Below are 26,712 nucleotides of genomic sequence, written 5' to 3' on the forward strand. Positions count from 1 at the left end.
ACCCCTATGTTTTCTCTTCTTGCTTTTTTCTTCTCTCTGCCCTCTCTCCTTTGTTCTTTGTCTCTCTCTCGGTCTGTCATTCTATTCCTATCTGTTTGCCCCCTGTTTTTAGAGGCAAAAACAAGGAAGGGACATGGCTGGGGCCGCCATTATACTGCTGCCCCTCCACCGCTCATCCAACACGTGGAAAGTGATCGGTATCTTTTAAAAGGGAGGCAGTGTCTTTTTGAAAAAGGAAAGTCGGTGCAAACAAAGGAAGAAAAATATTTTTCTTCCCCTGCCTCACATGTCTAGGGGAAGAAAAAAACCACAATACCGTCAAAACAACACCGTTTTAGATTTTTTTTTTAATGAACAGTGTATGAAACAGCGTTGTTCTGGTCAAAACATGCCATTTCATTTAAAGAAAAAAGGCAGCAAAACGTGTCAGAGTTCGCATTGGTCCTTAATTTGTAATTTGTTCAATCAAGTTCTAAATGACAATTTTAATTTAAAAATCAATGCAATTGTATCCCTGCAAAAAATCCAACAACGGCCTTGAAGTTGACTGTCTTTTTCACTTTGGTACTTGGTCTTGAATTTATGCAATTTGACCATCAATTGTACAATAAACTTCTAATTTCTTAAATTTGACCCCTGATTTGGTTTAATTGCAGCCCCTCTAGTTATGCGTCTTTTTTAATTTGATCCTTGGTTTCGTATTTCTTCAATTAAGTCCCTAATTGGCTATCAAACTTTAATATTTATGCAATTAAACCCTTGATTTGATCAAATTAACTCTCAGAAATTAGATTTTGACCCCATAACCTTAATTTCTTCTGATCAAAGCCGAAATTGACTCCAAAATTAATTTTTCTTGCAATCAAACTCTACATAAATTTAGTTAAACCTTCAATAAAATTTAATTGAGTCCATAAACATATGATTTTAGATTTTTTTTCCTTAAATTATATTTTCTTTATCAACAAGACTCTCATCAGTCAATAAAATACTGTCAAATTTTAATTTTTATTTTTTAAAACCTCCTCAATGAATTTTTTACCATTTTTAAGGCGTTCTGACATCCTTTTTTCACTGTTTATAATTTTTTTTTATTTTTTGATTTTTTTATGCGGTGGCCTAAAAATAAATCATGACAAAGTTATTTCAATTTCATATACATGATCACGAGATTAACATGTTAACTCAAATTAATTATGATATCTTTTTATGTTTTTTTTTTAATTTCAGTCTTTGATATTGAGTTATGCAATAATTAAGTTTCATTGTTTTATTTAATTTTATTTTATCAGAGTCATTCTAATATCATGATAAGATCATAAATTTAATATGTTAATTTAGATAGACTCAAGTTTGTTTACTTGAAATAATGTGAATTTAATAAATTTATATAATTTTTTTTTGTATGTTTAAATATACTTGTATTGACTTAACATTTTTTTTTTTTAGTGATGAAAAACATTTGAGTTAGCCATAACAAATGATGAAAAACATTTGAGTTAGCCATAACATCTAGTGCGGGACATTTATTTAATATTTAAAAAAAAAACGATAAAGGAACAATGGAGCCCCCAAGGTAAAGTATTTACACTACTACGCATGAAATTATTTAAAAAAAAACGCCCATGGCTTGTAACATCGAAAACTGAACTTGCGTACCCCATACTCCTCGCCATCCAAGCCAGAAGCACTTCAATTCTTTGCAATTAGAATTTTGACTAACACGTAAATTTATTATAATTATCCTTGCCTTTTACCTAATGAGTAAATATATAGTTGAAACATCGAAGACAGCGAAATAAACAGCTAGTATAAACCAAATATATAATTATGTTCATTAAACAGAAGTATGTAACAAATTTCTCAACCTGATTTTGCATTAATCAGATCAAAATATAACCTAGCTAACATTAATTTTGTTCCCATAATATATATTACACACCAAAATAGGAAAATTAAACTCTCCTCTCTCCTGCTAGAATTATAATTTAAAATTTCATCCAAAAACTTAATGTTTTGGATTGAAATTGAATTAAAGTTTTTTTGGTAGAGTAGTTATGATTTTCAATCTTATTTTTTTATTTTATTTAATAAAAATTAAATATAAAATAATATAAACATGAATAATTATATAAAATATTTTTTAAAATATTATCTATAAATTAAAATAATGATTTTACATCACTTCTCTTCATAAGAAATTATATATATAATTTTAATGAATACAGTTGAATTGATTATATTCTAAATTTATTTTTTAGAGATTATCAAGAGGTTTTTGTTTAGAATTTTATAAATTTTAAAATTATTCAAGATATATATGAGATATATACTATAGTTAATTTTTAAGTTTGTGAAATTAATTAAGATAAATGGAAGATGACAGAGATACACATTAATAACAATAAAAAAAAAGATTATATTCTTTTATAATCACCAAATTAAGCTAATTATCACCCTTTGAGTTGGCTAAAAACTCAGAAAGCAAACGCAGAGACGGGAATTAGAGTAATCTCGCCAAGCAAACTGAAACAATTAATTTATTTACCCACCTACAATTCATCTTAAGCGAACAGGTTCTTCTTTTATAGTTTCCAACATCGGCTTCCTTGATCTACAACAAGATAGCCTGTACTTGTATTCCGGAGCTGGAAAGTCCTCGACTCCCTCCATGCTCAATCTTGCTGCTCCATTCTCACTTCCCTCTAGACTTTCTTGAACATTCTGATCTCCACCGGATTCCGGCAAGACCCTATTGTTATTTCCTCCAGAAATTCTCTTAGCCGCCGAGTTAGCAGCGATGAAGAAAACAGCCATATCAGCGGCAGGGAAAAGCGGCAGTAACAATAGAACTAACTCTTTTCATTGGGAACATGAGGTAAACGTTGCCAGATTCCAGCTCCTCGTCAGCACTAAGGGCAGAAAACCTCCTGCCAATGTGTAGAGATTGCGAGTTTGCTAAGAAGAAGTTTGGACACTCCAACATGAGCTCTGCTGCTTTCACGGGCTCCCTGAATTGCCTAACCTCCCCTGTTGGAAAGACAACCCTCGCGACCTTGGAGTTCTTCATCAAAGGCATGGCTAAAGTGCACGAAATGTAGTTGCCCATATTGAGAGAGAGGTGGTCGAGGTTATACTTGATAGAGAACAGAACAGACTTATCCTCTGGTTTTAGAGAGGAGAAGAAAGAAACTAGTTGTGGGTCTGATGAGAAAAGATGTTGGGTGAAATTCTGGGTTTTATTCAGGGAACGAGAGAGTCAAAGGCAGGCTAATCACTGTATGGAAAAAAAATCAAGTGTGAAAGGGTGCTTGTTTTGTATGAGAAAGACGCGTTAGGTTCTGATGGGATAAAATGTGAGGAAAAAGGATAGAAGATGCTTATGCTTTATCTGCTTGGCTGTTAATTGCGCGTGGGTCCCAGATACACTCAAAATTGCAAGCTGTTAAGGTTGTTGTGGCTACGTCCTAGAAGGTCAGAATCTTGCATCCAAGACTGCAAAAAATCTTTTCCAGTGGTGGCTTGCTGCCTTCCTTATCAACAATGGTGAAGCCGGTCTATTATTGGAACCGGGTTGTCCCTGTCCTGAGCCTTTCCTTCCTCTTTTATACCTTTGCGTTCACATTATAATAAATATTTTTGTTTTCCTTTTTGTCGAGTAACTTACTTTTTTATGGACTGAATTTCTGTTATTATATTGATTCCAATCCCTAACTTTTGAATAGGTTTAGTTGATTTTCCACTTCCATGATTTTGTGCGAAAGTAGTTGGCACATAAACTGCCCGTGACGTGTGGATGTTACGATTCAAATCTCCGGAACCTGCGCTGTTTAATTCCTGAATGTGCTTATTTTAATTAAAGTATTTTTAATTCGTAAATATATTTATATATTTCATTATTTTTTTGAATTTATTTTTCACATCAACACATATAAATAATATAAAAACACAAACAACTTAATAATAAATATTTTTTTCTCAATAAAGTTTTTGAAACTGATAATGAGGGGGCAAAGACGTTGTCGTTATCGTTATTTTGATTAGAGAATTGAAGGTGGAAGTAAGTTGATTTAATTTAATTTTCATCGCATCAGGTTTTGAAACTCGTCTGTGCAATAAACATGCTGGCACGGGCACGAAAGAAATGCAAGGCATACATGCCAGAAATGGTACAGTAATATACAGATACAAGAACACGGGCCACACCCAATGACAAGGGACAGTATACATTTTATACACACGAAAGGTACCTATCATCAATAATTAATTAAAAGGAAAGCAAAATTAGACCCACCAAATTAATGTTTCATTCTTTATGGCTTGTTACTGAAAATTGGTCACCACCAAACCAGCTTTTCAAACCCCACAATTTATTGTTTGCTGTGTGACTGTTTTAAAAGTAATTATGGTTATTTTTTAAAATATTTTTAATTATAAATATATTAAAATAATTTTTTTATTTTATAATTTTTTTTTAATATCAGTGTATCAGAATAATTTAAAAATATCAAAAAATATTAAATTCAAATAAAAAAATTTATCATTAAAACCCATGGCATCCATGACTGTGGCCTCCTTAGAGAAGGCCACGCAAGGAAGGTGATGGCCTGAATCCCTGATAACAATGTCTTCGACTAGTTTTTTCTCGGGCCATTCCATATTAAGATTTTATTTTTATAATTATTAAAGTAAATACATTTAGAAATTTAAAAGTAAAAATTATAAAGTAAAAATGTATATTTATTTAGCCAAAATTTAAATTTTTTATTCATGGAATTTATTTGATCTTAATGAAATAATATTTCTTTAATTATCATCATGATTATTTGAGTAAAAATTTAATGAAGTTAAAATAAATAATTATAAAAATTTAAATAGTTTAAATTCAATGGAAACAACGTTCTTTTAGTCAAAAATCCCTCTGGTTATTCTTTTTTTTTTGTAGGAATATGTTTTTTTTATCAAGTGCATGATATTTCGACTATTTTTATGTGATTGTATGAAAAGCAAAAGAATAATTTGTTAAAAAAATATAAAAAGTATTTATAATAAAAAAATAAAAATAGATATCTTATTCTCATTTAATATTCATGAGTAATTATTTTTTTAAATATGCACATTAATTCATATATAATTATTCATGAAATAATCATTAATATTACCATAAAAAAGCTCTGATGTTATTTAAAAAATGGCATAATTAGATGATTTTTAAGATGCCGTTTTAATAATTTAATTTGAAAAGAATCAGGTTATAAACAGAATCAAACAATTAAATAAAACAAAGGTGCAGGGTCTTAAAAAAAAAAGACTTTTAAACTCGCGCAGATGATGTGCCGTCCACTTGAGCTATTATTATATATAAAAAAATAGATTAGATGACAAGTCGTCCAAGTGAGTAGCCAACATGTCACTCATTGTGAAAAATTCCAACTGCTTCTCATGATTGAAAAACCGGGTCTTCTAGATGATTTACAGCCAATAATTTCAATTATTTTCATCTGAAAAATTGTAAGAATTTTTTTTTAAAAAAAATTCAATCCTAAATCACTATTTAATTAATATAAAAACTTAAAATCAAAGCAATTAATTTTTTTAAAGCCCTGATAAACTTTTTTCATCGTAATTAAATATAAAAATGACGAGCCTTTTTCTTTGAAATAAACTCATTAACATCAATATTTTTTTTTTTGAATTGAATATAACCTTTCTCTTTCCTCTTTCTTTTCGGACAAGGTTTTTTTTTTTAATTTCTCAACATCTAAGAACTCAAATGTTATAAAAATAAAATGTAAGATTAAAATATAAATATCTAAAGTTACAGGGACCAAATGAGAATAAAAGTTATAAAACTATCAAATCTAGGGACCGTGTTGTAATTTGTAGCTCTATGCCTGAATAATGAAGAGCAAATAAGTGCACATCCTAAATCTTTTAGTTTCTTTGTTAATAATAATATTAGAAATTTTTTTTCAAATTAAAGATATGATCTGTTGTGACTTAATGATGTATAATCGTATTTTAAAATATCCATTTGCTTAAGAAACCCATTATTGAAAACCCAACATGTCTTGGCTCAGTTAAGTGCCGACTTCAAATGAATACATAGCTAGCTATCTTTGCAGATCTCTCATTGGCCCACGTAACTTCGTTTGTTTCCTCTTATTGTTCTTATCATAAAACATTGAGGTAAAAAACATGCTTATCTTTCAATACCTCTTAATATATAGAAATTTTACAAGGACATGATATATTTTCATTAATATTAATAATGCATAGTAAATATTTACATTTTATTAATATTATATAAAAAATATTTATTTATCATTAAATACTAGTAGAACAAAATAACTTTACAACCTTTCATTTTAACAAAGCTTATGAGTTATAACTATTTTATAAATCCTTAAAGATGTTAGGTCGACAACTTGACAACTTTATAATTTTTAGTATTTTTAATATATATATATTTTTAGATATTTTTTAAAATAATAATATATATGTTTTTTAAAAAATACTTAAACATAGTAGAGTTCTCAGGGAAAAAAATATATTTTACCTGTATCAATATCTTGATATTTTAATTTATTAAATATCAGGCCCAAGCTACCAGCTATAAGAGCCAAATATAATAGATAAATTACCAGAATTAAAAAAGTTAACAGATTATTAATACCCAAGTCTTCCTTCGAAGCTGCTTTGATATTTTGCGATATTATCACTTGGGATAAGAGTTAATTGTAGCAGAAACAGGTGTGATTATTGTGGGAAGTCAGTTTTATACAGCATGTTCATTTTTTAATTTGAAAAATATTTTTGAAAAAAAATATTTTTTATTCTAAATTAATATTTTTAAAAAAAAATTAGATATTTTTAATATGTTAATATCAAAAATAATTTTTTAAAAAATAAAAAAAAAATTATTTTAATATATTTTTAAATAAAAAATATTTTAAAAAATAATTATAGAATGACTACTTTGAAACTGTTATTTTTATCAAAACAGTTTTTAAATACTTTTGGGGGAAAACAAATCTGTTATTTTTTTTTCTTTTTTTTAATTTCACAGGTCGGCAGTTGAACTGGTTGCAGGTCACGAACACATGCGTACATTCGATGTATTCAAACTACAACGATTTATTTGATTTTGATTTAAAAAATCCCACACCCCCTAGAAGATAACCTCGTGGCATCCGAGAATAGAAATGAATGTTTCTTAATCCTCCGTAAACCCATCCCAGTACAAATCAGAGATAATATACAGACAAATCCAAGCAAACTACCATTTCAAGTGAGATATGCATCAGAATAAAGTCTGGGATGGTAATAGGGTTTAAAATATTTTTTATTTATAAATATATTAAAATTAATTTTTTTATTTTTCAAAATTAATTTTAATATTAACACATCAAAACAATGTAAAAATATAAATAAAATTTCATTTCAAATAAAAAAATCAAAATTTGATGGATCATAAACAACAGTGTTCGAAAATCACGCAATCCACCCGTAGAATAAGATAGTGTTTGGTTAAAAAATTGAATTTTTATTTTGTTTAAAATTAATTTTTATATTTCAAATATTTTTATTTAAGAAATAATATTTTTTTATTTGCTCGTGAATCCCGCGAGATGGCCCATGCTGGAATACACCCAATAGGCCGGCCTAGTGAAAATAGAGCGATCCGGCGAGCACCAAGCTTGTAAATTTGATCGATCAAATTCCCAGCTTGTGCTGACATGGCTTGGACGTAGGCATCAGGATCAAGTGTTGGGGTGCGCCATGATGGAGGAAGTAGTTGAAAATGTCACTGGATCCTGATTCCACGAAGAACAAAGATTTTTGGATCAGGTTTGGTTTTTGTCGATGAGATTCTAGTTACTGTTTATTCATTGAAAAATAATTTTTATAAAAAATAATATTTAGAAAAGTAAATTATTTTTTAATAATTAATAATGTAATAAAAATAAATTAAAAAATATTTTTTAGTATTTAGTTATATCATGAAAAATAATCTGAAAAATAATTTATTAATATTTTATTTTTCTCACGTTTATTAAAATAATAAGGAGTGAATCTTGCAAATTAAAAGGTTGAATAGGAATAAAATTGAAAAAAAAATATCTTAAATAAATTAAATAATAATCAAAATAATAAAAATCAAATATAAAAAAATAAAAGATGAAGAAATTAAAATAATAATATTAATATTTCATAAATTATTTTAAAAAAATAAGTAGTAATCAAAAGAATGAAGATCAAATTTTATTGATAGAAAATTTTAATAAAAAAAACAAGGAAAAATAGATAACAGTAATAAAAATGAAGACTATAGTTAATATAAAAATTAAGTTTTAAGAGATGAAATTGAATAATAAATATTTAAAACAAAATATATATAGCAATTAAAAGTTTAAGGACCAAATTTAATATAATTAGCAGATGATATGACATTTCTAAATTTTTCATAACTTTCAGAAAGTGTTTTCCACCTAAATTTTATTGAAAAATACTTTTCTGAAAAGTATTTTCTATTAACCAACTTTTCTAGTAACAAATAAATAAAGAAAAATTTGAAAAGTGTTTCCCGAAAATCACTTTTCAGAAAACAAATATGGCCCTAATATTTAGTGACGATTTGATATAGTAGCTGCAGATAAGATTGGTAGCAAGCTATGTATATTGATGTTTTAGAAGTTGCTGGAGAACAAAATGTAAATTGTGTTTTCAAAAAAAAAAATTGTTAAAATTTATTTTTTTGTATATTTTAAATAATTTTAATGTGCTAATTTTAAAAATATTTTTTTAAAAATAATAAAAAAATATTATTTTGATACCTTTTGGCGCAAAAAAACACTTTCAAAAGTAACAACAATCATACTTCTCAAGTTAAAAATAGAGTCTCGTTTTAGTTTGATCCATCATAAATTGCAGTTGTGCCTAAGGTTTGACAAAAGCATAATTTTTATGCTATGTGAACAGTAGTTGAGTCTCCGTTATCTATGTGAACAGTGAAGAGGTAGAAAGTGAATTAATTGACTCTCTACTATTATGGGCCAAACGGGTTTCAATTAAAATCTAAATGAATTGAATTGAGTTCGACTTGATAAAATTAAAAAATTCAACAAATTTTTTTAGATATTATGTTTTATTCAAAAAATTAATGTTTAATATTATTTAATAGCAATATATAATTACATTAGAAGAAGATCTCATAATAACGCAACACTTGCAGAATTTAATCGTAATCTCAGTTTTATTCTTGATGATATTTTACCTAATAATATTGTATGCTCATGAAGTCATGAAAATTGTAATATTTATCGGATGGATTTCATACACAATGAAATTACAAATAGTTTAATGAGATAATAAAAATATTTTATATAAAGTATTATTTATTTTATAATATAATATCAATAATTAAATCAATAATATTTCAATTAAAAATCATCAATATTAATATATGTTTTTTTAATTATTTTATAATCTCAATATAAAAAATATTTTTAACCAAACATATTAAATTATTTTTTATTTAATTTTAATTTCAACCTAACATATATTTTTTCAAATAAATCTTAATTAAAAATATTTTTTATAATATAGTTTTTTTAAATTATAATTATAAAAACTATTATAATACCAATAAAAATTATTATAATACCAAACATACGTGACAGCCGCCGCTGCATTGATATCAATCCCCTGTCATATAATAACCAAGATGTTACTACCATGCAGAGGATAGTCTGGCACTTAAAAGTATGTGCTAAAATATACTCTGAAATAATTCTAAAAAAGGAAGTGAATTAAAAAGATTGCTTTCGAGAATTTGTGTCTAGACAAGAACGTGGTCAAATTGCGTGCGCGTCGATTCCAAGTCATGAAACGTGGGGTTACATGCAATTTTCTTATGCCATTCAATTGTTTTATTCCTGTTTTTTTTCGTGGGCTAAGGTAGTGAGGCACCGAGACCATGACAAACTTTCCATGCTTCATGACGCGTCACCGTTACAGTTCATTGACAAGAAAGAAAAAAAAACACTGAAAGATGGAATTTCACTCAACTCTCTTCGTAAAACTCGTTTATTAACATGTTTAGTAGAGTAATTTTTTTAAAAAGAAAATTTATAATTTAATATTAAAATAATTAAAAATTAAATTTTATTTATTTTTATAAAATTATGCTAATCCCATATTTAAAGTTATGAGATTAATAAATTAATTTGAATTTAATTATATTATTTTTTTATAAAGTTATTGTGTTTTCATGATTTGAATCGTGAATTTGATAAATTAAATTTAGTTATTTTTTATGTTTTTTTGATAGATTTTTTTAATCTCATTCTTTAACATTAAACTAATTAAAAATTAAGTTTCATAATTTATTTTGATTTATCTTCTATGATATTAACTTGAGATATTTTTTAGGTTTTTTTATTTTTTTTTAATTTGATTTTTTAAAATTAAATTGATTAAGAATTAAATTTCATAATTTTTTTTTAATACGGTTATTATTGCCTCGTAACTTGAGTCATAGGTTGACCCAACTCAATCTAATATGCTGTCATTTTAAGTTTGAAAAGATGTCATCTTAATGTTTTCGTGTCAAGTTATGTTTTTACTGACCATCCAAGTTGTTTTTTGATCCGACAAGTGAACTTGATCACATTAAGTCAACCCTTGCACGATTAATTTTTTTTTTACTAGAAAAGCATTAGCAACGTCTTAATATGTTTATTACATTAAAAAAATTGATCAAGTTCACAATTAATGACCAATTTTAACCTTTTTTAGTTATTTTTCAAGTTGTTTTGTATTCTTGATTTCACATCAAATATATATTTATATGCTTGAGATTGTGGTGAATGTTGTTTTTAATTTTTTTTTCTCAAAAATACATTAAAAAATATATATTTTAAAATTATTTTTAACATTAATACATTAAAACAATCTAAAAACATAAAAACTATTAAAAACTTTTTTCGACATAAAACTGCCAATTAACTATATGTAACGCAAGAAAGAGGAAAGAGGACGGGACAATATCTATAATTAACAGATAATTTTTAATGTGTTTTTTATATTAAATTTATTTTTTTTTATTTTTTTTTTAAAATCAGATTATTAAAATAATTAAAAAATATTAATTTAAAATAAAAAAATAAAAAACTTTTAAATTGTTTTTAGGTCTTTACAAACATAATGATAATGATTGTGTTTTTTTTATGAAAAAATATATTAAAATAATTTTTTTAAAATATTTTTAAAACATAAAAATAAATAAAACAAACATGTCAGAAGATAAATATTATGTGTGTACATGTGTGGATGTATGTACACTCTTAAATTAACTTCTAATCTTTATCAATCACAATTAGATCAGTTAGATTTTAATCAAACCATCCACGCGTCTGAATTTCAAAAATCTTCTTAATCTTACAAATAACGTTTCATTGATAACACTGGGACTTTTAAGAGATTGAAAATAAGTAATAACATGTTCAATTTATGAAAATCCAATCTAAATAAATAGTACAGTGCCCAACCAAAACAATTTATAGTGTTTTGGGTTAAGATTTTTTTTTTTTGATTTACGTGGGGTGTCCGGGCTAGCTTGCGTGCACCATGATTAATCCTCACAGCCCATTGAATATTTTACTAAACATGTAAGGCATTACGAGAATGACAATCGTGCACGCTAAGACTTAAACCCAGGCGTGCACGCTGGGATTTTTAATACTATCAATGAGTCTCACGTTCGATCCTTGATACAGGTTTGCTGTGATGTGAAAGGGAAAATAGTTCTTAAGCTTAGGGATACGACGTCGTGGATATTCAAGAGTATTATTCAAGGACACTTTGGTTTGTGTCCCACTGTTTCTTCCTTCTTACACCGATCTGTTGTAGTAGTAGACATGGGAGAGAGAAAGATGAGCAGCGGCAGAAGGCTAGTGAGAGAAGGAGAAGGAGAAGGAGAAGATATATGGGCAAAAGCCACAAAAGCAGCAGATGATCTCTACATTCTGAGGGACACATATTTCCCACCAAACCCACTTGACAAAATCTCCAAATTAGAATCCCAATCCGATCTCTCTCTCAACCTCCTCGATTCCATTCCTCTTGGTGGGTTCTCTTTCTCTCTGGCGCCAATCTTGATAATTAAAAAAATATACCTGTTCAATCGAATTTTGGGAACTTGGATTTTGTGCTTGTTGATCGGAAATTTGAAAAGGGTTGTGATAATTTCAATGACCCTTTTGTTCTTGAGCATTAAATCTCTTCGTATCTACTATCTTTTGATATGGGTACTGAGGTGGCTTCCCCACCTCTCATGGAACAGTGCTTGTTGGAAAATGTTCTTTTTCTTTCTCAATTTAGTGAACTAACAAACAGGAAACAAGTACTTGTTAGCGATGATAAAGATTGTTCTTTTGCTTGCTTAAATAATGTCTCCTAGTTTGATGAACGTGCTTGCAGTTTCCACTTCTTTTAAGACCTTCTGACTCTTAAATTTTCAATTCCTGTGGAATTGATGCATGTTTAATTAGTTGTTGTTGGCTTTCATTCTGCGAAGTGTATCTTAATTTTTTTTTATTGATATGTTTGGTGAAAAAACTGTTTTTTTCATAGAATATAGGAAATCACCTGTGCAACGAGCGACATATGAATATCTGAGAGGCAAGTTGTTGGATGTAGTACCTGAATACAACAAAGAAGCTGAGGACCACCTCTCTAAAGCTGTGAGTTCCATTTAGTTTTGGGTGTAATAAGCTTAGTTTGAGGTCCATTGTTGGGAACTGACTTAATTCATTTCCCCAGGTTAAATTGAATCCATCACTTGCAGATGCTTGGCTGTGTTTGGGAAACTGCATCTGGAAGAAGGGAGATTTACCTTCTGCAAAAAATTGCTTCAATCTTGCACTAAGTAAGGTTAGTTGTGATTCAATTGCTAGGTTTTATAAGTTTTAACAAACATTTAATCCTTTTATCATTCTTGATGTTTAGATACTGATGGATATTCTTGCTGGCTGCTGTGCAGGGGGCAAACAAGAAGATACTTTGTCTGTTATCAATGCTTGAAAGAAGAATGGCCCAAGGCAAGGATTTCAAGTTTTTTTTATTTCCTTCTTTTTACCCTCTTCAAACCTTTAGCCTCTCTGGCGTTTCGGAAAAGATACATAGGATTTGTTATTGGTTTGCTCATTTATAATACGTGCATATTTAGTTTTGGGCCCAAATAGATGAGTTGAATGGTAAATTCTATTGCAATCAGTTTAATTCCTCATATCACTTTTTTCCTTGTGTCTTCTAACTGTATTAACCTACCCAAAAAACCGAATTCATTAAGCTGGTAATTCTGACCCACACATCATGAAGTGTATATGACACATGTAGCTGTCTAATAGTTATAACACTTTATCTAAGCCTTAGCGGTGGACAAAATTGCTTGGCAATCAAAACATCTATGATTTTGAAGTTTCATTTTCTATCATCATACTGTCAGGTTGGAAGTGCTAATGTGGGTGAAAAATTAATCCTTTCACAAATTAATGTCCCTGCAGTGGATGTATTTTGAGACAATTTTGAGTTAAAAAACTTTGTGTAACATGTATTTTCTTGTCAAAGACCACCATGAAATTCTGTTAATTGCCAGCCTTCAGGACTTGAGCAACAGCCCTAAATTAATGAATTAAATTCAGAGCCCAAAAACTTGCAAGAAAAAGGTTTGTAATCTGACTTTAGCGTGCTTGAATACAGACATTCACCATAGTTTTCTTCCCCTGATGTAGGTTCTGAAAATCAGGCACAAATTGTTGAGGAAAGCATTCAACATGCCAAGGATGCGATCACTTTGGATGTCAAGGATGGAAACTCTTGGTGTAAGATCTTACATCAAATCAAATCAGCTCATATCATTTGCTTTTTTTCCAATATTTGTTATATTTGTTTATAATCTACGAGTTCTTACAGCATATTCAACATCATATATATATATGATGACTATGCTGCCTGTCCCTGACCCCTGGCCACACACGCTTGTAATTTTTGTTTTAGTGATTATGCCTCCATACCATTGACAATTTGACATCGTTTCATCTTTTTACAGACAACCTTGGAAATGCGTGCTTGACAAGTTTTTTTGTGACTGGGGCATGGGATCACAGCAAGCTCCTACAGTCTTTAAAAGCATACCAAAATGCTGTAAGTGTGGAGACTGTGAATCCCCCTTTTTTTTTTTTTTTATGATCAGTGATGGATCTCTTAAAGATTAATTGAAGGTTGATTGATCCTAACCTCCGCTGAACTTTTTGTCAGAAGGAACTTGTTCCCTAACTCTTTAAATTCTTGATTTTGATCCTTGCACTATTTTTTCTGGAATGCTCTATGAGGCTTCCATTCATTAACAAACAGAATCTTACTCATGGTCCCGTAAGATCTTGTACCTTGTCCTTTAAAAGGATAAATCACGTGGCTATCACATGTTGATTTTAGTTTGTTAATTCCAAAAAAATAAATACTATTGTGACCAAAATCAAATTTAGAAGTTAATGACTAAGTTCCTGTTGAAGGGATGTTCGGACCAATTAACCCCTTTCTAAATAGGAGTTGATTATGCAGAGTGATTACTTGTGAATCATGATTCATTCTGCATTGCTTACAAGCATTTTGTATTTTCTACAAGTCTCTTTTGAGTAGATTCTTAATTTATTTCAGATCAGCTACTGTGAATTTTGTCCTCTACTAAGTCAGTTAATAATATATCTCAGGAGAAAGATGAGAGGATGAAGTCCAATCCAGATCTATATTTCAACTGTGCCACTGTAAGTTAAAAATTCCTCGTTTAATAGATTGATCAGAAACAACTTTCTCAAATGATGAAATTGGCTTGAAGTTTCTAGAAATTCATGGGATGAATGTGTAATCTTTCTTTGAAATGCACACACCAATCTCCTTCTGCATCGCTGATCAAAATTGGTGATAAACTGCAACGAAAGCTCTTTCAATTTTAGGCCTCTAATGGTTAGGTGAAAAGGATAAGAAAGATGAATTAATAATTTAGGAGTAGGAATGAAACTTATTTTGAATTGGTGGCCAAAAACTCTCCATTAGCATTTTCATTTTGCACTGGTCATCTTGATTTGGTATGCAAGAAACTGAGAGATTGACGAGGATGCTCCTAGAATATGTGGTAATGTACAAGTATTGTAGGCTCTGCTTGAAAATTCAAGGGAACAATAAATTCACTTGATGAAGACTTAACGAGAGCAATAAATTCACTTGCTTAATGGTGAATTTGACTTAACAATTCCATTGCTTTGGCAGAGCTTCCAAATTTTTATTCAGGTGACAAGCACTGCTCAGCTACTTATACCATAATACCATATAAGGAATTCCTCTTTGCAGGTAAACCACTATCTAGAGAATTATGAAAGGGCCCTTAGTGGGTTTGAAGCTGCTGCCTTGAAGGATCCTAGTCTCAATGCTACCGAGGAGGTTCAAAAGATGGTTAATCTTTTTGATAAGTTGGAGAATCTGTTGATGGTATTGCAATTTTTTTTATGTTAGTTGTTATGGAAACATGGCACTCTTAGTTGCCGCTTCATTGCAATTTTAATATGCTCTTTCTTAATAGCATGATTTCACCTGTCATTTTAAAGTATTTGTGTTAGTAAAAATAATGATAAGGGAAAAGAAACAGAAAGAGGATTCGGGAATCCATGAATGTTAGTTACATTTGTGAGTGCTTTGCTTAAACTAAGAAGCTAAGAAGATTTTATGTAACAATCTTTAATCTCAAAAAGCATAGTTTAACTTTACAAGTTGTCTTAACCTTTCCTTTATGTCAGATCTCACATGAAGTGTGTGTGTGTGAATGCTCCCTTTCTTCTGAGATTCAGCTGATTCTTTTGAGGTTTGAATTTATAGGGCCAGGCTAGAACTAAACGACTTGCTTCTTTGGCATCATCTCTAGCTGCTGTTAATTGTAAGTTACCTGACTCTTTTGTGTTTTTTCTTGATGGTACACTTCAGTTCTGAGTAATCATGCATTTTTTCCTTTCTCAAATGGAATGTAATAATCATTGTTGCATGCCTTTTCACCTGTAAGTGAATTCTTCGTATAAAAGAGCCTCTGTGGATCAGTTGTCAGAGGGCCTGAACAGAGCAGTAGCAATAGTGGGAAAAGTGCTTTTCTTTGTCAAGCAAGAGAATGCCACTCCCCTGTAAGCCTCTTCCAAAACCAGCTATGTAAATCCATGCTACTCTTGGATTCAACTTGTGTTATTTTATCAGTGAAACATTATTAGATTTGCTTTTCAGTGTTTCATAGTGCTCTCTCTTTCTCTCTGCAGGTACTATTTGGTGTGTGATTCTAATCAAATATGCTTTGTTCTATCGGTGTATGGGATGCGCAATGATGCAGTAAGAGTTACCTGCTTCATTCAATGTTTTTCCTTCTTCTCTTTCTAATCTTCTTCTCTACTGTTTTTATAATACTCAAGAGAGTTTAGGTTCCATATGAATAGTGGAATACAGTATAGTATGAGGAAATGCTCTTTGTTTGGACAGTCATGGAAAAACAGAAACTACCAAACTTGCCTTCAAAACTTCGGGCAAAGCATGAAGGATGAGACAGACAGCAACACTCTTTAAATCATCTGTTCTTTATTACATGGGAAAATGCCAATTATAGAAGAAATGCAGCTGATTTTTTTTTCTGGGTAACATGTTTTTTAAGGGATGATTCCATTATGATACCCTTCTCTAGATGATCATTTCCCCCCATTTATAACAGCTGAGAGTATCCTCTGACCTGCTTTCCCCCACTGAGACAAAGTCTATCCCTGGTTTAGTATTAGGCAGGCCATCCACACCCCAATGGTTCATTCCCAAGAAATTGTTTTTTCAGTTAATTATTTGACATCTAATCAATACTTTCAAGCTATTGCTTGTTCTGGAAAAACTTCAAAAATTTGATCAAATTCATCTCCTCGTTTTCTTCTTAGAAGAACATCATTTCTTTGTGACAACCTGCTCTAGCAAGTTGTGGGAAGCCATAACTGAAAAAGTAGGTAGCTATTGTCATCAGATCATCTGTGTGTGTGTTGAATGAGTAAAGAAAAGGAAAGGGGTGTTTGGGCTGGCAAGCATTCTTCAATGTATTCTATAGGTCCCCCTTGCATCAGTAACAATTCATGCTCCTGTAAATCTCAAAATCATGAGACTTAATAAGCCTATTGAGCTCAATCTTGCACTAAATTCAGCAAACAAAAACTCTTGCTGTTGTCTTTATAACCTTTTCAAAAATATATTACTGCTGATGATAATTCTTTCTGCTCACAGATAAAAGAAGGAGATCAGCTAACACTTTTGGAGCCTTATTACCATTATGTTGATTTTTCTTGGAAGGGAAAGGTATATTCTCCCTCATACTTAGAGCATTTTTCTTCATTTTGGTACAGACATCAATCCAGAATCTCACATGCCTTGAAAGCATATTGTTCCACTGCCTGTTTTTTAATAACCATCTGAATATGGAAAGAGAAAAGTTAGATGGCAATAGCATAAAAAATAACACTTCTCTATCTTCCTTACTTTATTAACTTGATGCAGATGTGGCACCCATGACTTTCATGATCATAATTTTACAATTTAGAGTAATGTGCATAATTTCTTTCCTCCTTACGTTTATTTTCCCTTAGTCCCCTAGCTGGTCATCCCATCATTATCAGGGCCCAGACTCTCCTCTTTCTAGTATTCTGTCTTGTACCCAGTTTCTTAAAATTTCTCTCAACCCATTTTTGAACTTCGTGGTGTATTTGCATGTTAATTACCAGGTTTAGCATATAAATGATGCAGGCATCAATGACCAATTGCATGAATCTCTTCCAGTCTCGTTCTCCAATAGACAAACACTGCAGCAATACAATTTACCAAATCTAGGTGTAAATGGTTAAGCATATGATTGTTATGTTCTTTCAAAGGTTTAAGGTTAAGGTTTTTGCTTGAGGTGGTGGTGATGGTGAAAGAGTTGAAAATGGGTATATTTGGGGGCTTTAGTTCTGAGGAGAGTTGAGATGATCCAAGTGGAATTAACAAGGACACAGGATGAACCCTGTCGCCACAAGCTTTGAGATTGAGGACAAGCTTTGAGATTGAGGTTTGATAGCTACTCTTGATTGATTTCTGCTGATCTTGACCGAGCCTCACTGTTTACTGCCTTGACACTCTGATTTAGAGATTTAGACTCGAAAATGGGTATATTTTGGGGCTTTAGTCCTGTGGAGAGTTGAGATGATCCACGCGGAAATAACAAGGACGCAGTATAAGCCCTGTCACCACAAGCTTTGAGGTTGAGGTTTGATAGCTACTCTTGATTCATGTCTGCTGACCTATTAGATATCAGACTCAGCCTCTCTGTTTACTGCTCTGATGTTCTGATTCAGTCTTGTTTTGGCTGCTCAAAATCCCACGTCCACTAGGCAAACCCTGCCATTACTGCCAAACTGTTTTGTATTTGACCCAGCCTCTCTAGTTATTCGCTCTGATGTAGTTTCCAAACTGTGCTCTAGGTAAAAAGGCATCTCCTCACAATATCCTTTGCAAGTAACAGGTTGTGGCTTGCATTAGCTAGTCTTTTGAGTTAGCTAAAAAAATTGATGCGAGCCTAAAGAATTTAGATGATATTCATGCATTGACCAATATGTGGTACACCATGGTAGCAGTGTTAGGCTGTTAGCATTTAGATGGGTGTTTGACAACAAGGCAAGGGAAGCTTGTCAGGGAAGAGACGAAGGATCAAGTAGAACAAAAATAGGCATTAGGTTGGAATAGTGAAACCATGAACACGTTGGGTGGGTGCAACACCAGACATCGCCCTTTGGTAGCAAAACTTCATTTTGAAACCACGTTGCTCTACTTTGACAAGACACGTTTCCATCCCTTGGAATATCTTGCTCTTTCTTTCTAATGAAAATACTCATGATGATGAATGATGATCTGATTCCTGATTTTCGCTTCTGTGTCTATTTAAACAGCATTACAATTTCAAATCAGTTCGTGTGGATTTCACAGAGCAAGTTCTTGTGAATGGAAAAGTTCTCTCTTCTCATCATGCTGTTCGGTCATCAATTTATGCTCAACATAAACCATGAACTGTTGTTTCTAAGTAGTAGATTTTGTGAGTTGTGTACTTAATGAGGTTTTGCTGTTTTCTCATTGATTTGTTTCCTGTGTGGCTGTAAATAGATTAGGTGCTAGAGAAAGAGAGAGAAATTACACGAGCATGGATTCTTGGTCAAGTCAAAAGTCAAAGCCATGTCGACCTGTTAAAACAGAAAATTTACATTGTATTGGATCTTCATGTGTTTGATATAATTGATGGATCTTTCTGCTTGCCCTTTTGTAATTGAGGTTGTGAGTGATTGTTTCTTGCTCAATCACGTTGCAAGGGCGAACATTATAGAAATTTTAAAAAATGCTAGGTTGTTCAAATTAGCTACTTTTTGTGTGCATCAAATTATAAAAGAAGAACAAGTCAAACCCTGGTCTGCATGAATCCAAAACCTCCAACAAGTCACTTTGGAAGCTTATATTTTCACTTCTTGATTGGTCTGTTTGGAAGGCAGAAACCCACACCTTTATTTTTATTTTTATTTTAATTTTTAATTTTTGGGATTCTATAAACATTTCTAATCTCTGTTCCTGGTAATAATGATCAACACAGTATGAGAGTAGGCCCTCATAAGGAGCATAAGCAGGAGTGGGTTCCTAGTAAAAATTCGGAAGTGATGCTTGAGAAGCCAAATTTAAGGGTAGGGAAATTCAACTGGTTAATTCATTTGAGGTTCTTTCACTGCCTGATCAATCGGAAAATGATGGGAATGCTAAAGTTAGTAACAAGAATGGGATCGATTGCAGGACTGTTGCAGATGATTTCTCTCATCAAAAGTAGAACGAACATCATCTTTCTATGCTGTTAATAGCAGCTAAAACTGCAGAAGATGTGACTGAAGATGTCTCTTGTGCTATGATTGAAGTTAACATTCCTCCTGTTATGATTCATGTTAAAAGCCTCTCCCAGGATAGACTAGATTGGCTGCTAGTGGAGTGAATGCCATCTTGCAACAATTGATGAAGGAAGGAAAAGTAAGAAGAATAGCAGGAATGATCAGGCTAAGGAAAAATAAGAAGAATAGCAGGATGATCAGGCTGCAAGTCTCTCAAAGACAGATGAGAGTAAAGTTTCTTCTCCTCACCATTCAAACGGTTAACATCTCACCTGGAACACTAGGGAGTATCTGTTTGGGAGGAGTGCTGTAGTTTTTGTTTTTAAGTTGATGTTTTTTTTTAAATAATTTTGACATGTTAATATAAAAAAATAATAAAAAGATCTAAAAAATCTTTTTTTGATAAATTTTTAAGTGAAAAATATTTTTTTTTAAAATATCCTTAGTAATATCAAATACTCAAATTATGTTGACGCAAGTAGGTTGTGTTTTAAGCTTAAAGTTGATATTCTTCGCTTAATCGAAACACGGGCAAAATTGCCGAAGTCTGAGGCCATCGTTGATATATTTGATGTTTGGGAGTGGTGCCATAACTATGAATTTTCTCAACTGGGTTTGGATTATTATTTGGAAGAAGCATTCTAATCTTCTTGTTCTTAGTAGGCATAGTCAATTTGTTCTCTGTCAAATACTCGATGCATCGGGGAGTTATATTTGTGTTTGTGCTTTTGTATATGGCTCTTACATCTTACGTGAAAGATTCCTCACTACGAAGGACTTCCACAGTCATCACCTTCGCCTTCAACCTCGTGCGTGGCAGCTTCATCGTCAAGGCCCCTGACCTCCGTTTTAGCTTATGACGATCAGTTCGAAGGGACATGAATGGAACTCTGAAATCTTGTGTTTCCTCTTTCCCGTAAAGCATGGTGCAGGCCATTAACTGAGTTACTGATAGTTTAGTGTTCATTGATATGAAAGTGTTTTTTCTTGCTTTGATGGGCATATATATATATAGTTTCACGACCGCCTTAAATCATGGAATATGATCAGGCGGGTTTCCACTTTTGGCCTTCCATTCGGGTTCTTTGACTTTCTACTGCAACACAAACACATGTTTCTTTTTTTAATCAATCGATTTTCGTACAAATTATTATTCCATTGAGGAGATGAATCTCTAATGGTTTAATGTCTACGTCGGTAAAGAAATCTCCTCTGCGACCTCTCTCATTTATCATGATAAATCGAGATATCATCACTTTGTTTTGGAACTTGCGTTTTGGATTGTTACGAGCCTTTTTGATCCCTGTTTTTTTTGGATTCTAGATAATAATTTAAAGTATTTTTTATTTAGAAATATATTAAAATAATATTTGTTTATTTTTAAAAATTATTTTTATTATTAGCATATTAAAATATTTTAAAAACATAAAAACATTATTTTATGAATATTTTTTTTTTCAAATTTTGAAAAAAATACAGTCTGTGCTTACAAACATGTTGTATGTTTGATTTTCTAGTTCTATTTTTCTTGGAAGTGCTTGATATTACAAGTATAAAATTAAATATTTTAATGTATTGATAACTAAGAGATTGAATCAACCTCTTCTATTTTCGAAATGATTGGCGTGTCCTTGATTCATGACACCTTTTTCTTTTGTCCTTCTCTTCCTCTATGATCAAGGCTCTAACATATATCATGGGATATTGACACAGCTTCCCTTTTTTTAATTTCTTTTCCTGTATATGAAATATCAAAACTACCCATTTCTTGTAGAAGGCAAGAAGAGCAAATTACAGGCAAGCAAAAATGATGAGGTCTAGAGTTGAAAAAAAAAAAAAAAAACCGAATGGGACCTTTTTTTTATCACTTTAGCCCCTTTATAGCCCGAAGCTACAAAGTGAAAAAATATATATCCCTAATTCGTCATAGGCTAAAATGTTCAATCATGGAGCCTAAAATTTCAGAAGTAAAAAACATTAGGCTATGACGAGCTAATATATGATTAAGTTGATTGATTGGCTAAACTCAAGAATAGAATCTGGCACATTACCGTGAGCTCAGTGTTTAACTTGATTAAAAAATAATAGGTTATCACTCTCGTTTTATTTCTTTTATAGAAAAGAGGAGGCCATAAACAAAACATGATGATGCATAAGAAAAAAAAAACATTATTTTCTGTCCCCCACACACAAAAATAGATAATCCTTCTTTTTTATTTTAGATTAACGTGGATGTTTGGATCAGCTTGGGCGCATCATAATTAATCCCACGGACCCTAAAATTAATAACCATATAAGTTTCTAGTGATTATTATATAAGCAACTAAGTACTCAAATCTGACTCTCCTTTTATTTCTTTTATAGAAAAGAGGAGGCCATAAACATGATGATGCATGAGAAAAAAAAACATTATTTTCTGTTCCCCACACACAAAAATAGATAATCCTTCTTCTCCCCTCGCCTTGAATGATTGTTAAATCTGTGGACTTTTGACCATCAAGTAAACATCGTAGTCATCTGATTAAAAGCTCGGTTCGGAAAAGAAATCTGATTAAAAAAAATAATGTTTTTTTTTTCTTTTCTTGCCCCACCATCAATAATACCGGGCCAACACGGATCGTTTCGAATCTTGTCGGGTCGTTTTCTTTTCTTCTTTTCTTCTTTTTATGAAGTGGATGTGGAGATGGAACTTGCAAGACTAATAATTCAACGCGCGGTGGTTATGGATTCTTGTTGCTTTGTGACCCAAGTGGCATGCTTGCTGATTCTCACTACTGAGTTTCTGGTTTCTTGCTGTTAGCTTTTCAATTCCAAAAGTTAAAAACCCTATCAGACTGTTCAGCGTTGGAGACAGAGGTTTTTTTTATGAGAGGGTAAATTAACAATACATTATGACTTTTTAATATGATTTTTTTTAACTTAATTAAGTTATATAACTTAAATCTTTAAATAACTGTTCAGCATTTACACTTGAAATACTTTTATAATAATGTATTAATTTAATTGATGAACCTATGATTTTTTTTATTGTCATTAATATTTACATAATCATTAACATAATTACAGAATAATAAAGTTAGTTGAATTACATAATAATTTTAAATTTTTTATATGATATTTATCGTAAAATACACATTAATTCATCAAAATTCATTTCAATATATATATATATATATTGATTAAATTATATTTAATTATTTCTAGACATTTACATTATTTTTAGGTAGACACACAAAAATTATATGAACTCACCAATTCAAATATGTAAAATAAATTTTAATACTATATTCTAATTTCAAAAAAAAAAAAAACTAAGAGAGAGAAAGTGTAACTTATGAGATTTAAACCCATGCCCTCTCCTAACTCCAAACATCTCATTAACAATTAATTATAAATAAATTTGTGATATAAAATGAAAATTAATATATGTAAATTATAAATTAAGAGACCTCAATTAAATTATCAATCCATAATTATAGTGAACTAAGTCTTAGTTAAATAATTTTAATAATCTACTATGCCAATAATAATGGTTTTGCATGAATATTAATTTTGAGTTGCATAATAATTCTAAATCTTTCATATGATATTCATAGTAAAATACACATTAATTCATTAAAATTCATTTCAATATATATATATATATATATGTTGATTAAATTATATTTAATCATTTCTAGACATTTAAATTATTTCTAGACATGCAAAAAAATTATGACACACAAAAATTATATGAACTCACTAAGTCAAATATGTAAAATAAATTTTAATATTATACTCTAGTTTCAAATATATATATATATAAAATACTAAGAGAGAGAAAGTGTAACTTATAAGATTTAAACCCATGCCCTCTCCTAACTTCAAACATCTTATTAACAATTAATTACAAATAAATTTGTGATATAAAATGACAATTAATATATGTAAATTATAAATTAAGAGACCTCAATTAAATAATTAATCCATAATTATAGTGAACTAAGAGACCTTAGTCAAATAATTTTAATAATCTACTATGTCAATAATAATGGTTTTGCATGAACATTAATTTATTCATTTATAATAAGAAAGGAAACATTTAATTGATTAAATTAAGAAATTCAAATATTTATTTTGAATATATTTGAATACATTCATATCAAAATCCTTAAATTATCATAAATCCCAATATTTTTAATAACTAATTATAAAAAAATATTTTTAATAACTAATTATAAAAAAATAAAACTAAAATTAGATAATAAAATAAATAGAAAAGATAAAAAATTTCTTACCTAAAACATAAAGTAAAAAAAATACTTATTTATCTAGACTTGAAAAGAATTTTGTATAAAAGAAAAAGACAGGCAACAACAATTCAAAAGGAAAAAGGACTTTTTGTTAATCAGTTAAAAAAAAAGAAAAAAATTTAAGCAAATGAGTTGAAAATATATATTATATTAAAATATAATTAAACAATAACTTCCCACTTCCCATGTATAAACCCTCCCCAAATTATTATATCAATATCCTCATATAAAAAATATTGAAAAAAATTAAGGGGACAATTGCTCTCTTCTGTACCCACGTGGCCGCCACTGAGACTGTAATTATACATGTCTGAGCGAAAAAGAGGCTTTTAGGCGTGGGTTTTGAAACTGTGTCGATAACCTGATTGGGCTGATTTTAGTTGAATGCATAGGTTAGGTGGGGTTGCAGTGTTGGGTGTTGTTAGCTGTTGTCTCTAAGGTGGTTCTTTTCCCTTCATGATTAATCTACGAAGCTACCTTCCTTTGAATTTTGTTTTTTCCATACGTTGCATTCAATTTTTCTTTTTTTCCAATACACGAGAATGAGATTGAATTCATTTTATTGTTGTTTAAGGAACACAACGTGTGCATATGTTGAAGAACTGCTGATATTCCTTCACAACAAGTGGTGAGTGATTTCTTTGATTTTCTGGACATTTTACTCCTCTTGAGGGTCCATTTTGCATAAATAGGCCAACTGTTAATCTTTTTGCACTCTCTTTGTGCGTGTCCGGGAACAGATACCGATGCTGAACCTCGCTGATGGAAATGGGTAAGATTTCTTGGCGACTGAAGAGAATGAGAAAACATTCCATCTTTTGTCTGTATATAATTGGAAAAGCTCATTATGAACTTCAATTTTTAAACAATACAATTCAGGTTATTGTTAATCAAATATTGTTAAGGATGTTTATGTTCTCTACATCCCAGGGAAAGTGAAGGCTTATTTCAGTATGGTACCACCACAGAGAAGCTGAGGATTTACGTGTTGTGGTTCAACATTTTCATGGGGAGAAACGTGAGATAATTGGACATAGTAAAGGTCCATTTTCTTCGTTGCTAAGTGTCTACAAAATGAAAGAACAAAAAATAAATAAATGAAATTAGACAGCATTTTGGAAATATGTGGATTTTGAGTGGAGCACTTTGTAGCGAGCTATAGATGTAATTTTACATGAAAATTTCTGTATATTAGAATTTTTATTTTCTCTTACATAGTCTTTTGTTGGCATTCAAATAGCATCAATGTTTGCCTTTTTTTTATCATGAAAATTCTCTATATTAATATATGTACGCAAATTGCATCATAACATCAATTAAAAGGGAGACATGGGATCAAACCATGATGTGTTATGTTATTTGACATTTTTTTTCTAAGATAAAAATTTTAAAACATATTATTCTCTTCTTGGATCTTATGCATTAATGAACATATTTTATAACAACTTAGAGGCCAAGCTAGATTTTCTTATGCTTTCTGCCTTTTGATTCTAGAAAATTAAGGAAGAATAAATACTTCAAAGTTTGTTGGTTAATTCAAGATTTACAAAGACTATCCACTACAAGTTATATACCTTAATTTCATATCTAGGCACACCGAAGAACAAATCAATAGTCAAATGATGATTTTTTTCTTTTCTTTTTGATGTCACTATATATAGGCGTTGAGGGTTTTGAGTTCTTCTTTCTCTTTGTAGTTTACTTTAATAAAATCCAAATTCTAAAGACAAGCAATGTTAGTTGACACTTCCTTGCTTGGTGGAGGATCAAGGAATGGTTTTTCCAGGTGATTCCCTTGTAGTTCTAATTACCTATTATAATCAACCTAAAACAAAAGTGTGCAAGCATACAGGTTGTCTTCCAAGCCTATCATTTGTTTGGTATTGTTCTGTGAACAGACCCACGCTCTAAGGTATTTTTATGCAAAGATAGCTTCATGGTTATAAAAAAATTTCTTCATACCTTTATTGCTGGCCTACATGCACTATTCAAGATTGAAAACAGTTGATTTTGTTGTTAAAATTTCAGCCTTCCTTCTCTCTGTTAACCCGCGTGTGTTTGTCTAACAACTAAATATGTATCATCAAGAGATTTCCCTTACACTATCCCATGTTGCAAGACAAGTAGAAAGTGTTAGGAGATCTAAATATTCAAACACACACAAATTTACGTGGTTCGGCAACTTGCCTACTCCACGGAGCTACTGGTTTGTATTAATCAAGCTCAAAAGCAATACAAACAACAAAACAAGGAGGAGGAGAAAACTTCTCAACTCAACTCAACTCTCACCCTTAGCTCTCTCTCTGTGTTTCTCTCTATCTCGTGGTCTATCTCAGCTATCAATACATCTTCTATTTATAGCTGAGGAGGGAGATGATTGTTCAACAATGGTGGGCAAGTTAGGC

General features: G+C 30.7%; 1 protein-coding gene, 1 long non-coding RNA gene and 1 pseudogene across 2 annotated transcripts; 2 read left to right on the forward strand and 1 right to left on the reverse strand.

Annotated features, from left to right (window-relative positions):
• Positions 1 to 2,395: 2,395 nt before the first annotated feature.
• LOC105135503 (uncharacterized) lies at positions 2,396 to 3,359 on the reverse strand (annotated as a pseudogene).
• Positions 3,360 to 11,737: 8,378 nt separating this feature from the next.
• Positions 11,738 to 19,503, forward strand: LOC105135502 (tetratricopeptide repeat protein 5-like). The gene is made up of 13 exons (XM_011040398.1): positions 11,738 to 12,129; positions 12,637 to 12,746; positions 12,826 to 12,936; positions 13,046 to 13,103; positions 13,797 to 13,886; positions 14,114 to 14,208; positions 14,775 to 14,828; positions 15,412 to 15,549; positions 15,934 to 15,991; positions 16,115 to 16,229; positions 16,359 to 16,428; positions 17,350 to 17,421; positions 19,044 to 19,503. Exons 1-13 carry the CDS (start codon positions 11,922 to 11,924, stop codon positions 19,158 to 19,160), a joined length of 1,296 nt encoding a protein of 431 aa, XP_011038700.1. The 5' UTR covers positions 11,738 to 11,921; the 3' UTR covers positions 19,161 to 19,503.
• A 5,038-nt stretch (positions 19,504 to 24,541) lies between these two features.
• Positions 24,542 to 25,592, forward strand: LOC105135504 (uncharacterized). The gene is made up of 3 exons (XR_844184.1): positions 24,542 to 24,746; positions 24,882 to 24,935; positions 25,048 to 25,592. It is a non-coding gene; the product is annotated as an uncharacterized LOC105135504 (long non-coding RNA).
• The last annotated feature ends 1,120 nt before the right edge of the window (positions 25,593 to 26,712 follow it).

The sequence above is a fragment of the Populus euphratica genome, unplaced genomic scaffold (assembly GCF_000495115.2).
Source record: "Populus euphratica unplaced genomic scaffold, PopEup_1.0 scaffold123.1, whole genome shotgun sequence".
Classification (NCBI taxonomy): Eukaryota; Viridiplantae; Streptophyta; class Magnoliopsida; order Malpighiales; family Salicaceae; genus Populus; species Populus euphratica.